This window comes from Lynx canadensis, chromosome A3 (assembly GCF_007474595.2).
Source record: "Lynx canadensis isolate LIC74 chromosome A3, mLynCan4.pri.v2, whole genome shotgun sequence".
Lineage (NCBI taxonomy): Eukaryota > Metazoa > Chordata > Mammalia > Carnivora > Felidae > Lynx > Lynx canadensis.
Window position 1 is genome coordinate 6,142,518 of NC_044305.1, and position 13,937 is coordinate 6,156,454.

At 55.9% G+C, this 13,937-nt stretch overlaps 2 protein-coding genes across 7 annotated transcripts in view; both read right to left on the reverse strand.

Annotated features, from left to right (window-relative positions):
• Positions 1 to 829: 829 nt before the first annotated feature.
• On the reverse strand, positions 830 to 3,894 carry LOC115509615 (protein FAM209B-like). Its single transcript, XM_030308952.1, has 2 exons — positions 2,346 to 3,894; positions 830 to 1,193 (listed from the first exon to the last, which is right to left on the reverse strand). The coding sequence occupies exons 1-2, from the start codon at positions 2,592 to 2,594 to the stop codon at positions 930 to 932; spliced, it is 513 nt and encodes a 170-aa protein (XP_030164812.1). The 5' UTR covers positions 2,595 to 3,894; the 3' UTR covers positions 830 to 929.
• A 2,538-nt stretch (positions 3,895 to 6,432) lies between these two features.
• Positions 6,433 to 13,937, reverse strand: part of RTF2 (replication termination factor 2) — a 41,428-nt gene continuing 33,923 nt past the window's right edge. Inside the window, exons 6-9 of one of the 6 annotated variants that reach the window (XM_030309343.1) lie at positions 11,184 to 11,297; positions 8,367 to 8,421; positions 8,121 to 8,257; positions 6,433 to 6,996 (exon numbers count right to left, since the gene is read on the reverse strand). In XM_030309343.1, the coding sequence (XP_030165203.1) occupies positions 6,448 to 6,996; positions 8,121 to 8,257; positions 8,367 to 8,421; positions 11,184 to 11,297 (855 nt within the window). In that variant the 3' untranslated portion in view covers positions 6,433 to 6,447. The remainder of the gene's footprint in view (positions 6,997 to 8,120; positions 8,258 to 8,366; positions 8,422 to 11,183; positions 11,298 to 13,937) is intronic. The other 5 variants (XM_030309347.1, XM_030309346.1, XM_030309345.1 and 2 more) reach the window with 5 other exon arrangements.

Sequence of the window (13,937 nt, forward strand, 5' to 3'; positions counted from 1 at the left end):
GCACACACACACCCCCCTTAATTCAATCACGTTCTCTTTTTTTTTAATGTCTGTTTATTCATTTATTTATTTAGAGGGAGATTGCGAGGGGTGGGGGTGGGGCGCAGAGAGGGAGGGAGAAAGAATCCCAAGCAGGTTCCGCGCTGTCAGCGCAGAGCCCGACGTGGGGCTCAAACCAAGGAACCGCGAGACCATGACCGGAGCCGAAATCGAGACTTGGACTCCCAGCCGACTGAGCCCCCCGGGCGCCCCTCCCGCACTGTCTTTTACACCCGTAACTGAAGTTGGACTTTGTAATAAATTAGGAAGATAAAGATTGGCTCCGTCTTTCGCGCAAACAGCTCCTGGAAAGACAGCAGCTCTGAAAACGGTATCGGCAGCTCATTCCACATTTCCCCCAAGCCCGTCATCCCATCGGGGTCCCAGCGACACAGCCACACACACCACCCTCTGCCGCCACGTCGCCGTGTTCTGCCTGCTCTCGAGGAGGCGAGGAGAGCAAAAACAACACAGGAACTGCTGTGGCCCCCGGTCTCACATTTATTCCCCACCCCCAGTTTAAAAAAAAAAGAGAGGAGGGGGGCGCCTGAGGGGCTCAGTCAGTTGAGCGTCCAACTTCAGCTCAGGTCAGGATCTCGCGGTCCGTGAGTTCGAGCCCTGCATCGGGATCTGTGCTGATGGCTCGGAGCCTGGACCCTGCTTCGGATTCTGTGTCTCCCTCCCTCTTTGCCCCTCCCCCGTTTATGCTCTGTCTCTCTCTGTCTCAAAAATAAATAAACGTTAAAAAAAAATTTTTTTTTTAACAAAAGAAAGGAGGGGGGAAGGTGTCACGTTGGAGAATGTCCTTTTTCTTCAGAATAGTTTTATTAGTTTACATAGGGTCTGTCAACACTCAGCTTTTTCTCTCCTCCTCTGACACATAAATCCATTCATTCAGAGTCTTCTTCCCCCCATATCTCATAGATGGTGATGTTATTGTGAGGGTCCACAGGCGCCTCCAGGTTCTGAAGCTTGGTGTTACCTCCAGCTGCCATGGCGACTTTCAGGTTGCGCACCTTGGACACAAATTTCACAAGGTCCACCTCGAGCTGGGTTAAGGTATTGAACGCATAGTCTTTGCTGGGGGAAGTATTTTGAGTCTTCTTCAGCGGAGAGCGAAACGAGCAGCCTCGAAGCCCGGAAGGACTCTGCTCCTGTCAAGAAAGATATGCAGGGTGAATGATACTGTTGACTTTGCTGGCTTCCACACGGTTCCAAGAGAGTCGGGCTGGCCTAAGTAAGGGTGGTTCCAGCATCGCACTCGAGGCCAGGGATTGGCGAACTGTGGCCCGATCTGTACCTCCCGTTGTTTTTGTTTTAGTTTCTAAATATGTGAAATTTGTCAAACTGGTTTCCATACAACACCCAGCGCTCATCCCAGAAGGTGCCCTCCTCGATACCCATCACCCCCCCTCCCCTCCCTCCCACCCCCCATCAACCCTCAGTTTGTTCTCAGTTTTGAAGAGTCTCTTATGCTTTGGCTCTCTCCCACTCTAACCTCTCTCTCTCTCTTTTTTTTTCCTCCCGTTGTTTTTGTAAATAAAACTTTATTGGGACACAGCCTTGCCAATTTAGTGACACATTACACAAGGCTGCTTTCAGGCCAACGCGGCAGAGTTGAGGAGTTACGACGGGGACCGTACAGGCTCCGGAGCTGACGACGTCGACCAGCTGGCCCTTTCCAGAAAAGGGTTGCCAACCGCTGCTCTATCGGTCTGGACGCAGTGCCACGAAGTGTTGGGGCTGTCCGTGTTTCTGTCCTTTTCCCCGACTGACAGCTAGCTGTTCAGTCACTGTAGGAAGGAGCTGTTACTTCTTCACACCTTTACCCCTTCACGGCCGGCCTTGTCCTTTACTGGGGACAATGACGCCACCTGCCCCCAGTTCGGCAACTTGTAAGAAGTCAGACGCTAGGGAAATCAAGAACCAGGGAACGAACCCGGCGGTGAAGGTGTCTCTGAGAGTAACTCTGACCCGAAACACGCCAAGCTCCCGACTCTATCCTTACTTTGAAAAGACTCACTTGACAGGATGAGTATCAGGCCAAGCTTTCATTCGCCCCATGAGCAGGAGGCCGTCCTCAATCGGTAGCCCATCCCCCCGGGGGTCTGGGGACTGCCAGCCTCCCTAAGGACACGTCAGGACATGGATGTGCCCACGTCTCGCAGGACCGTGAGGTGGGCGCCCCGCCTCCTGCTCGGTTCCGCCTCACGACCCGGAGCGGAACCTACTCGAACGCGCGCCTCTCCGGGGCGGACGCGTCTGAGACGGAATCGGTGCGATGGAAACCCTCTCCACCCTTTTACCTTAGTCTTCTCGCGATCCCCTCGAAACTTCAGTATCACATACAGCACGAGGACAAAAAAAAGCCAGAGCCATTTTCTCCCAAGCCAGCCTTGGGCGTGCTCTGGGAGATTCTGCCTGATCCGGAAGTGCCCTCCGCAAGGCACCTTGCCCTGGGGTTCCTTGGCTTTCTCTCTCAGAGACGTGAACATGAAGGCACAGCCGCAGGAGAGGCACAGAGGCAAGAACAAGACCCATGTCAGCGTCCGCATGGTGAGCAGAGGCGGCGGGGGAATAGCTCATGGCGGGTCTGTGTGCCTGCACCTGGAGACTGGGTGCCGAGGGCTGGCCGTTGGTGATGTCACAGAGGCGGGGGCCGCCCTGGCCATTGTGACGGCTCCAGGCTAGGCGATGAGGAGGCTCGCAGCGGTTGCCCGGGAGTGAGGCCTGAAGGAGGCGGAGAACTTTCCGAGGGGCGGTCAAGAGCGGGAAGACGGGCAGCCGGGGGACGCCAGCTCCCTGCCAGAACATTCCTTCCGAGCCCGGGGCTCCACCGGGAGAGGCCCTCACCTGTTTCTGTCCCTTGCCTCTCGGATCCAGACGCGGCGGTGAGCAGGGCAGACCCAGCACGTGCCCCTGTGGCACCAAGAGGCGACCGGGGAAGGTATTGAACCAGAGGCCATGAACTGGGGGCCGCTGACGTGTTTCGTTCGGCCTCCGCGGCGTTTCTAGCAGTAAGTATTTGCCACTATTTAAATGTTGGGAGGGGCTCCGCTTTTAGAGCCGAGATTTCTGGCTCCCTTTGAAAACAGGGATGATCTGGGAACACGGGGCCGCTCGAGGCTGGAGCCAGATGGTGGCCACACTCAGTCCCCGCACCCCTTGTCTCTGCCGCCCGCCGCCACTCGTGGATCGCTGCTGAGTGCGCACCGCTTGGGTTAACCAAGAATATAAAGTACTTCATTCCAAAGGTGATAAGAACAGAGTACTTACCGAGAACAGAACAAGGGGCAGGTGCTGGGTTAGGTTATGCGGGAAAGCTCTCCCGAAAAAGGAGGGGGTGGCCGGGTAAATGGGGGAGGGGACTGAGGACGCTGAGGTGACAAGGACCCAGCCCGTGTGACAATGGAAGCCATCAGGTTTTAAAATGACACGAACCCCCAAAATCTCGTGCAACGGAACACGAGGCTGGCACCTGTTCCCCCCACATCGTCGGACTCACGGACTCATTGCCTGGGAATGAAATGTTCTGAATGCCATCAAGGGATCCCCTGGGAACCCTCCCGGTGCCTCAAGCCGGGTTGAGCTCTGGGCAGTGACCGAGAGGTTTTGTCGGGGGAGCCGCGGGGGGAAGACGGCGCCTACCTTCGCACAGCCCGCTGGAGAGGCGGGGGTCTTCCCGCAGAAGGCGGTCGGCGCTGGGCGGGCAGAGGTGCAAATCCAAAGGGCTGATTAGAAGGCGGGCAGTGAAGGGAATCCACTCCTCACGAGGGGCTCCTTCGGGGAGCGGCTGGCGGGTGTCTGGCCGTGTGCTAGAGGGTGTGCCCCGTGGCCCTCAGGGGCTCATCCTGGGAACAGCAGCCTCATGTGGCTCTCGTGGGAGTCGCCCCCAAAAAAATCTTACGGCATGACGTAGCGAGGGGCAGAGAGACTTGATTTACACAGACGACACCGAACAACGGGAGTGCTCAGCAAGTTTTGTCCCAGGCGGTTTCTGATTTGAAAACGTTTATGGACATTTGATGACAGGAATCACACTGTTGGGGTTTGTATCCTCGTCAGAATCTAAAGCACTTTTCAGTCAAAGACAAGTAGAAAAGCAGGCAAGGTATAGGCATCTTTTGTTTTAAATGTTTACTTATTTTGAGAGACCAAGTGTGAGCAGGGGAGGGTCAGAGAGAGAGAGACACGGAATCCGAAGCAGGTTCCAGGTCCTGAGCTGTCAGCACAGAGCCCGACTGGGCTCCAACCCACGAGCGGCGAGATCATGACCCCAGTCGAAGTCTGACCTTTAACTGGCTGAGCCACCCAGGTGCCCCTCTGTTTTCCTTTTTTTTTTTTAATTTTTTTTTTAACGTTTATTTATTTTTGAGACAGAGAGAGACAGAGCACGAATGGGGGAGGGTCAGAGAGAGAGAGACACGGAATCCGAAGCGGGCTCCAGGCTCCGAGCTGTCAGCACAGAGCCCGACGCGGGGCTCGAACCCACGAACCGCGAGATCGTGACCGGAGCCGAAGTCGGACGCTCAACCGACTGAGCCCCCCAGGTGCCCCCAGAAGATCTTTGAGCCAAAATGCTCTTTGGGTCAAAGGGCAAGAATAGGTTCATGTTGTTAAGTGGTCGTTGTCTCAGTTCATTCTGGGGAGGCCCTAACTTTAGTTCTTGGCAATGAAAGAGCTAAGCAGCCTGGAGACTTCCCCTCCCATGGCCCTCCTGGCTACAAAAGTGGTTGCGGGGGGGGGGGCCGGGGGCGGGAACCCTTGCTCGGCTCCCACTGACTTGACCCCTCTGAGCTGACTTAAGCGCTTGGCAAGTACTGGTGGGAGACAAAGGACCTGAAAGATGACCTGTGCCCACGCGTGCGGTGCTGCGGGAAGGCACGCTGGTCACCGGCTCCTCTCTCGGGTCACTGAGCCCCGAAGATAAAGACCGTCAGGTGCTCAGCCCTTCGGGTGAGCGCTCAGGACCACGGTAGCCCTGAGCCAGCCGGGAGCCTGCTCTCCTTCTCCAGCAGATCAGGCGTCCCGCCCAGGGAGACAAGGCTACGCTGTCCCCGCCTTAACCAGGGGCAGGTGCGGCTCCCCGGGCCTCTGAGGACTCGATGCCTTGCTAGACACTCAAGGAATCTCCAAAGCAAGCTCTTCTCTGGGGGCTGCGGGGCTCTCTCGGCGGGGCAGCCTGAGGGGACCGAGACTGCACAGTATAGCAGAGGCCAGAGGCAGGTGGGGGGAGGCTGGGGCACCCCGGGGAGGGGGGTGGGGGGGAGGGCGGGAGGGAGTGACCTGCAGAGCTGGGATGTGACCTTGATGGAGGGGAAGCAGGGCGGGCTGAGACGCTCAAGTTCTGATGCTGGGGACACCGTGACCGGGTCACCGGGAAAAACCGGACAAAGTAATCGCTGCAAAATAAAATTAAGGCTAAAATCAGGGGAATCGGAGTTGGCAGAAAAAATGGCTGTTAACATAAAATGGCTCGTGATGACTGAAGCTGTAATTAGTGACACCTGACTATAAGAAGACCAATGAATCAAGTTTTCTTCGTGAGATGAGAAAACTCCTTGTGATAAAAGAAATCTTAACCAAATAAGGTGCTGATTGTTAACAACAACAAAAGGAAAAAGGAGACAGGCAATAACTAAGAAATGGATCAACTGGGCTCTGTGGAACAGGGGCAACGGGCAGAAGACGGGTAATGCAGGTTTGTTCTGGAGAAGTCCATAACAAAACCCGATGTTGACGGAATTCTGATGAAAATCCTTCTCTATTCACAGTATGGATGCCTCCTCAGGGGCTAAACTTCCCACCACGTAGAGGCAGAGAACTTGGGGACAGGACCCTCCGTCCCGGGGCCTCCCCCAGCTCGGTTTCCTTCCTTTTAATGGAAGCCAGGCCCTGGACCAGCTGTTAGCCAACCAGCCAATCACGTCCATGCTACCACCGGGGCCAGAAGGCCGTGTTGAGACCCGGATACTCACGGCTCCTCATCTGCTGTCTCACGGGACGTTTCAATGACTGATGTCAACACAGAGCACAGGTAAAAGGTAAAAGGCACCGATTTTACGTAAAATTCCCTTCATCTTCTGGGAGAAAAAGGAATTCGTAGGACATGGGATTGCTCTGATCACCATCAATGGAAAGGCTGCAATTCCCTTACCAGAACATTACGGAAGACAGAAGACAGAAAACACAGACAGATGGAGGAAAGGCAGATGTGTTTCATTCTGTGGCAAAACATCAAGTGTCCTCTCTTCTGTCTTGAAACCGATAGAGGAAGCTGCCCTGAACCTCGAGGGCCAAGGACCTGCTCCCCTCTGCCGGCACGGACCAGTTCCCTCAACCACACCTGCGGCACAGTGCGTTTAAAACTCGCTCTTTCTTTGTAAAGGTCAGTTTCTCTTGGCCTGTTTAACTGTTGGCAGCAAAAGCATGAGAATTTTGGTCAAAATGAGCCACGCACACACCCATGAGGAATCGGGAGTCTTTAATGATTTTCAGCATAGAAAGTGCAGCCCATGCGTCTTTCTGGGTGCTGGGGGGACAGGCGCATCTACAGGGGGAAGCGGGCACGGGGCCTGCGGGAGGGGGCGGGCAGGTGCCGGCACGGCCACCCGGGGAACCCGCGCCCCTCGCTAGCAAGGGCGACCACGCCGGCTCCGAGGTCTGGGAGGGCGACTTCCCCACCGCGCACACGCCGAGGGCCGACAGAGCACAGGGGACAGCGCCGCCCCCGCGGAGACCCAGCAGGGCCTGCGGGGCGCCTGGTGCGGTACGGGCTTCAGAAGCAGTAGGACGTGTGGGTGACCCAGTGGGCCGACTCCTCCTTGGAGCGCTTGGCGGAGCTGTGCGAAGTGAAGAGGGACTTGTAAGCTTCAGATTCTTCACTGTCGGCGATGGACCTCTTTGTGGCTCCGCACAGAGGCTTCCCGACTTTTCCCGAAGAGCTCCCGTTTGCTGCTGGAAGAACAAGAAGCCAGACTCGTTAGGGTCGGGACCACAGGTCACCCTCAGCACCACACTCTTACAGGAAACACGTCGGTCCGTCTCGGGAATCTGCCGCCACCTCCCCCGGATACGGTGGAAGCCGGCGTCCCAATGCCCGCTCCTTAAAGCTGCTGGATTCACATCGATCCCGTGGAACCACACCAGTAACCGTCTGCTGCCTTCTCAGCTCTGGCCCCCGCCCCGTGAACGACGTAAACCAGATCGTCCTCCCAAGGGGGTGCTCTCCGCCTCCTGCAACGGGGGGGCAGGAACGGAAGTCCCAAGAGGCTGGGTCACCTATGGCAGGCCAGGTGGCCGCTACGTGTAAGGCGGGGACTGGATCCGTTAACCACTGTGGACGCTACTTACAGCACCAGACTACACATTCTTTTACCTGATAATCAATCTGTGTTTCTTTCTTTTTTTTTTTTTAACATTTTGTATTTATTTTTGAGAGAGAGAGTGAGACAAAGCGAGAGTGGGGGAGGGGCAGAGAGAGAGGGAGACCCAGAATCCGAAGCAGGCTCCAGGCCCCGAGCTGTCGGCACAGAGCCCGACGCGGGGCTCGAACCCACCGTGAGATCGTGACCCGAGCCGAAGTTGGATGCTCAACTGACTGAGCCAGCCAGGCACCCCAATCTGTGTTTCTTTTTTTGTGAAATACATATCTTCTCTTAAAGGCAACGAGGAGAAACGCACTGAATTCTGGACTGTGTGCTAAATAGCCCTTTGACACTTGGCCAAGAGGCAGGAGAAGGGCTGGCTCTGAATGCCACGCGGGATGCACATAAAACCTGAGCCTTAAAGGGATCAGGAACATTCCTGCCCAACGCCCTGAGCGCCGGGCCACGACCCGACCCAGTGTCCGCAGCAGGGTCCTGCTCTCTGTGCGGCCTCGGTAGCTTGATTCCAAAGGCACACTCGGCAAGAAGACAACTGGCTCGCGTGCCCAGCCTCCCTCGGGCCGACCCTGGGGTAGAGGGGCTGTTTCTTCGCCTCTAAGAGGGCTCAACGAACTACTCAGAAACGTGACTTCGGACGACCCCGAGCTTTCCAACTCACTCCAATAAAGACCGTGACATAACCAGCTGGCTTACCAGCTTTCTGAACAGCTCCCTGTTGTCTCCACAGGACCCACCTGCACTTTTGGGAGCTGAGCTGGCTTTCTTCTCTCTAGAATCGAGGCTGGTTTCTTCGGGCTTCCCTGTCTTAATTTTTGATGGCCCTGGGGATTCTGTTAAAAAAGAACAGTCAGGCAAACAAAAACAAAAGCATATACTTTTTAAAGGAACGGCGCCACAGCCTTATTTTTGCTCAAATAAGGACCTTTTTAAGTGTCTTACCTTCACTGACATCTGGTTTTGAGACAGACTCTACCGCCTTGGGTTTCTTTGCTTTCTGTAAAAAGAAAGAGCAGACTGGAGCTGTGCTCGGATCACTCTACTGCGGCGCTAGTGTGGCTGTGCCCCGGGACAGGCCGCTGCCGTGTGTGGAGGGCGGGCGCACGTTCTGAAGGAGACTCGAGACCACGCTAACTGTGTGTGTTTCCAGCCAGGCACTTCTGCGTCACTCGGGAATACACCTGGAGACGCCTGCCTAGCTCTGCATTTATATTCCAGAAACCACATTCTCAAAAGTCTCAGATGCCAGATTTCAGGGCTAACACCGTTTAAGGGTGACTACAAATAATACCAAAGTACAGATGGGAACATCAAGTCCCACCAGCAGAAACATGGACTGAATCGAACCCATTCCAGTAACTTCTTCAAAGTTGTCAAACCGCTTTCATATTTGTTTATTTAACTATAAAGACTTGAGGCTGGGGGCACCTGGCCGGCTCAGACGAAGGCTGAGACTCTCGGTCTTGGGGTCTTGGGGTCATGGGTTTGAGCCCATGTTGGGTGTAGAGATTACTAAAGTAAATAAACTTAAAAAAAAAAAACAAAACGGCTTGAGGCTAGACTAAAAGGCACGTTAGCCAAATCTCAACTCTGGACTACCCGTTAGATTTTTAGGCACCAAAATCCCATCACTCATAATAATTATACTGGTCGGCAAAAATTTTCGAAATGAAACTCACCATTCTAAAATCACGCAGCCGTGTTAGAACTGAGTCACAGGAAGCACAAACAGAACTGTGTTTATTCACAGAGAATTAATTTAACATGCCATTTCCAGAGTATCCAAAAGGTGGCGCTAGAGACACAACCCAAATACTTCAGAAGGCTCCCCTCAGTAGAAAACGTGGAAAAAGGACCTTGCTTGGGCACTGGCCTTGAACTTGTAATATACACGTGCAGAGGGACTTGTAATGCTGTACAAAATGTAAAAACTTCCTGTTGGTTTCACACGCTCAAAGCGTGCATTCAAATCCGTGAAGGTAACACCTAGTCTTTAGAAAAAGACTGACAACTGCTGATTTTGAAGCCTTTCGTTCACAGCTGCGGTTTTATATAAAAAGCAAGAGAAGTTAGGACGTGCTCTATCTTGTTTTCAGCTGTGAGCATATTTGGGAAACATTCTGGTATCCTGGTAGCAGTATCTCAGAGGCATTCCCAGAAGCTGCGGTGAGTATTTTGCAGAGAGGGGTGTGCCGGCTCCACTGGGCTTTGAACACCTTGGCGGGAAGCCTGGGACAGGAGACGACTCACTGAAGTGACATGGTTAACGACCATACAAACACCGGAGCTTCCTCTGAAACACATTTTCTTCCCTTTTGTGCTTTTTAAAAACTGAGCTGGGTCAACGATAGCAACGAAGAAAACGAGCAGCTCCTTTCTGGAAATCGTCTAAAATATCTCGACACTTCTGTGTTCTCTTTTTGTTCTCGTGATGATTTGTTCTCTAGTTAATTCAGAAAACCAGTGCAGAATGCGTGCACTTACATGCCAGAGTTCCTTTCCCTTTTATGATTAAAACAACGACAACTCCGAAAAATCTCTATTACGTCACTGGTAAATGCACGCCACACAGAGGGTTTCCCCCGTGATTTTATGCACTCAGGCTACTGCAACAAATTCTCTAATACTTCAAGCATTCCTTTGACTTAGTTCTAATCACAAAATTTCTCCCACATTTACCCTGAACCTCACTTAGTTTTTTATTATTTTTAACTTTTTAAATACAAATTTTTTTTCTTTTTTTTTTGTAATCTCTCCACCCAGCGTGGGGCTTGAACTCATGACCCCAAGATCAAGAGTCGCACGCACGACCAACTGGGCCAGCCAAGTGTCCCCAACATTTTTTTTAAAGAATGAAAAATTTGCTATTCGCGAAAAGCCACAGGGATCATCCGCAAACACTTGAAGAAATAACAAAATTTACTGCTGGAGGCAGAATGGATGGCACACCGAAAGACTTCTTAGCCTATAAACTGTTTTCAGCCCGGTCGTTACGGCAGTTCATTAAGCAATGAATCCACTGCTTGTGGAATGTGATTTTAAGCCCAGGGTCACAAAACAGAGCCTTCACGTGGCACATCCACCCAGAGCTTCGGTCGCCGCGGCTGGGCACACGACGGGCCTCCGTCCCCGCGAGCGGTGGTACCACACTCCCAGCCAGTCCCCCGGCACGGGGCGCAGGGAGGCCAGGGGGGGCTCTAGTTGTGGGCAGGCTGCTTAGTTCCCTGCCACCCGGAAGTGCCTCGGCGGAGGGTGGGGATCGCGGGCTTCCGGGGTCGGGCCCCCCACCCACACCTCTGGGGGACCCCCGGGACCTGCAAACCTGAGCAGCACGGACTCTCCAGAGGTGCTGGGGTGACGGTAACTTTCCGCTTCTATTTTACAAGCTTTGCACACCCAGCACGGACTCTTACCATCAGTGATGGCGCAGCGATCCTGGCGGCTGCCCCCCCCCCCTCGGGCATCACCTTGTTGGCCCTCTCCCCTCCTGACGACACCTGTCCTATGCAGGAGCTACTGCCCCCCCAGGTCACCGATGAAGAAGCTGAGTGCAGGAGAGCCGAACCGCCCTGCCCGCACCGCGAGCCCCGACGGGAGTCCTTCCAGAGCCCCGGCCCCCGTAGGTTGCGAAAGCCACCTCGATCGCGGCACACCCACCAGCAGCCGCCAGCAAGGCCGCTCGGTGGTTTGCAACTGGCCCCGAAGCCGAGGCGGCCGAAGCCTCCGGAAGGTGAGGGGCAGACGCGAGGGCCGCATTACCTTCCCCAGCTTCGCCTTCTGCCGTCTCTCCTCCATCCTTCCCTTCAGCGTCTCCACATCCTCCTTGGTGCCATTGAGCACGATGACGTCGTCTTCCTGGAAGGCAGCCCCGCACTGGAGAGGGCAGGAAACAGGACATTCCGTCACCACGCGGAGGGCAGCTACCCCTGAGACCCTCGCCCTTGCCCAACCACCGCTCTGCAAACCCCCGGGAAATTCCTGGAGTGTTCTGCCTGTATGTCAGCTTAGCCAGCTTTTGAGTCAAGCTCTGCTTTGCCAAGTTCTGCGTGGGGAGCTAGCGTGGCAGGCCCGGGAGGGCCGGCTCTGAAAGGGCCTGCCTGCAGGTCAGCCTCCCTCTAGTCTCTGGCGTCTGCAAATCTGGATTTCGGGAGGGTTCCCAGCATTTTCTGTGTCAGGCCGCTTGCCACACAGGTCTCCCCGCCGGACCTCTACGTCCTAGAGGGACCGGACCTCCAGGTGTGCAGGAGGAGGGCCCCGTACACAGCCCCTAGCACGTGGGGGGCGTTCGGGAAAAGCCCGTGTAAGGAATCATCAGCCACACTTATGCAGCACCTGCTGGCTTGTCTCACGACGACTGACTTCACGAGAGCCTGTGATGCGCCGCTCGCCGCCGAGCCCGGCCTGGACGGGAAGCGGCCCGCAGAGCTCCCCTTCCAGGCGGAGCCGAGGGCTATGAACTCGACCTTGCGTCGGAATCTCCAGGCCTCACGGGACCCCGGGCCGGTGTCCGACTCGGGGTCTAGGGTGGGGCCCAGGAACCTGCATTTCTCACGTCTTCTCAGGTGATGCGGACGCTGCCTGTCGGGAACCCTGCTTTGGGCAGCCTGCTCTGGAGTCCGGGAACAGGGCCAGTGAGGGGAGTGGGCTCAGTCCCAGCAGGAAGCGGGGGGGGGGGGGGGGGTGGAGACCCGTCGGGGGGGGGGGGCACAGGCTGCTGCCCATTGTTACTGCCACAGGGGGTCTGCCTGGGGAGCCCGCCCTGCTCAGGGAAGGATCCTGGCCAGCGTCTGTTTGGTGGCATCTTCCTCTTCGTGTGGGTCCCAGGCAGAGACACACTGGTGGCTTTTCTGGGCCTCGGTTACCTCCTCCGCTAAATCGGAAGTAAAACGAGCTCCCGGCGCGGTCCGGGCTGGGGCGAGACTTCAGGGTGACCACGCAGGGGATTCGGCACAGGGCTGGGCACCCACCGGTCAACCAGCGTCGGCCGCCGCGGCCAGTGCGCGTCTTCCCATGGGAGAGCTGCCCGCACCAGCACAGGCCCTTCTCCGGGACACATGTCCGTGTCCCCTACGAGCCTCCCCGGGAGAAACCTCGCACGTGTGTGGCCGTATCTGCTTTGCTGGGGAAGGTGCCCTTTCACGGAGGGGAGAGCACGGGCTCCTCCCGACTCTGCCTGAGTCTCTGTCCCTTACCGCCTGGCGACAAAGCCTTACCGGACCGCCGTACGCGTGAGCCGTGAGCACGACTCTGTGCAGACCTCAGGGGCTCCTGGAAAGCCTACCCTGCCCGGAACGGGAACCGTGACGGCCCCACGGCAACGGCACCCAGAATCTCCTACAGAACACATTCTCAGCACGGGACAAGACACGAAGCCCTCTTCCTGAACGCTGCCGAGCCTTTCCCAGCTCCTCCCGACACACGGGAGCCGGCCAGCCCGTGCTGAGCCCTCAGCTGCTGCCCCAGCTCGGTCTTTACTGTGCTGCTCGCCTCCAAAACCACACAGGACCATAGCAGCTCCTTCCCTAGGGGCATCTGGGAGGTGCCACGACTGAAGAGACCCTCCTTTGGCCCACAAGGCGTGCCGTCGAAGCCACGTGAACGACACAAGGGGGTGCCGCCAGGGCACCGGGCTGGGACGGCCTCAAAGAACAGGAGCTTGCTTTTCGCCGTCAGTGCAGGGAGGCCTCCAGGCTCTGCAGGACGACCCCCGGGAAGCCCCAACACCGTGGGGGATTTGGGGAGAGCATTCTCTTGGGTGGGTCCCCTTCTTGGGTAGGAAATAAAAAGGGATCCTCAGGACCAGAATCAGGCGGCGGATAGGGCCCAGCGGTGTTGGGGCCACAGCGTCAAGAACCCTCCCGAGCGCACACAGGAGGCGAAAGGAGTCCCCATCTGTCCCGCTAGCCTTCCCCCTCCTCCTTCCCCACTCCAGGCTTGGTGCACCTGCTTTCCACCGTTCCTCGGCACCCCCCTTCCCGGCGTGTCGGCAGTCAACCGTCTCTTTCCTCTACGTGTGACTGGTTGGTTGTCTAGATAGGACTGTGGACCCTGTGCTACAAACAGTTGTGGTTGGTTGTGCCCCGAGTTGTATCTTTAAAGTTGAATTAGCCACTAACAATAAAAAGTCGGGAGTCTTTCATACGAAACATCTTGCTTTCTCTCCCAAATTCAAAAGATCCATTAATACCAAACCCATGCTCTCAAGGCCTCAACTGCTGGGACCTGAGCAGGGCTGTCCCCTAGAGCCTGGGCACGGGACCCTCCCACTGGCTACAGGTCCTGTCACTTGCTCTTGGGGCATGCCTGACCTTGGGAGGCTTCTGCCTGGCCCCACAAACTTGGGCGAGTGGTCTACCCCTTGGGGACAAGTGAAACCAGGGCAGGAAGACTTCCATCCACAGTGGATGTGGCTGTGGCCGTGGCTGTTCTCTGTGGACTGAAGGGTCGAGGGAGGGTCACTTTTGAAAGGGAGGGGAGTTGCAAAGACATAGGTGGCTCAAAGGGACTGACCCT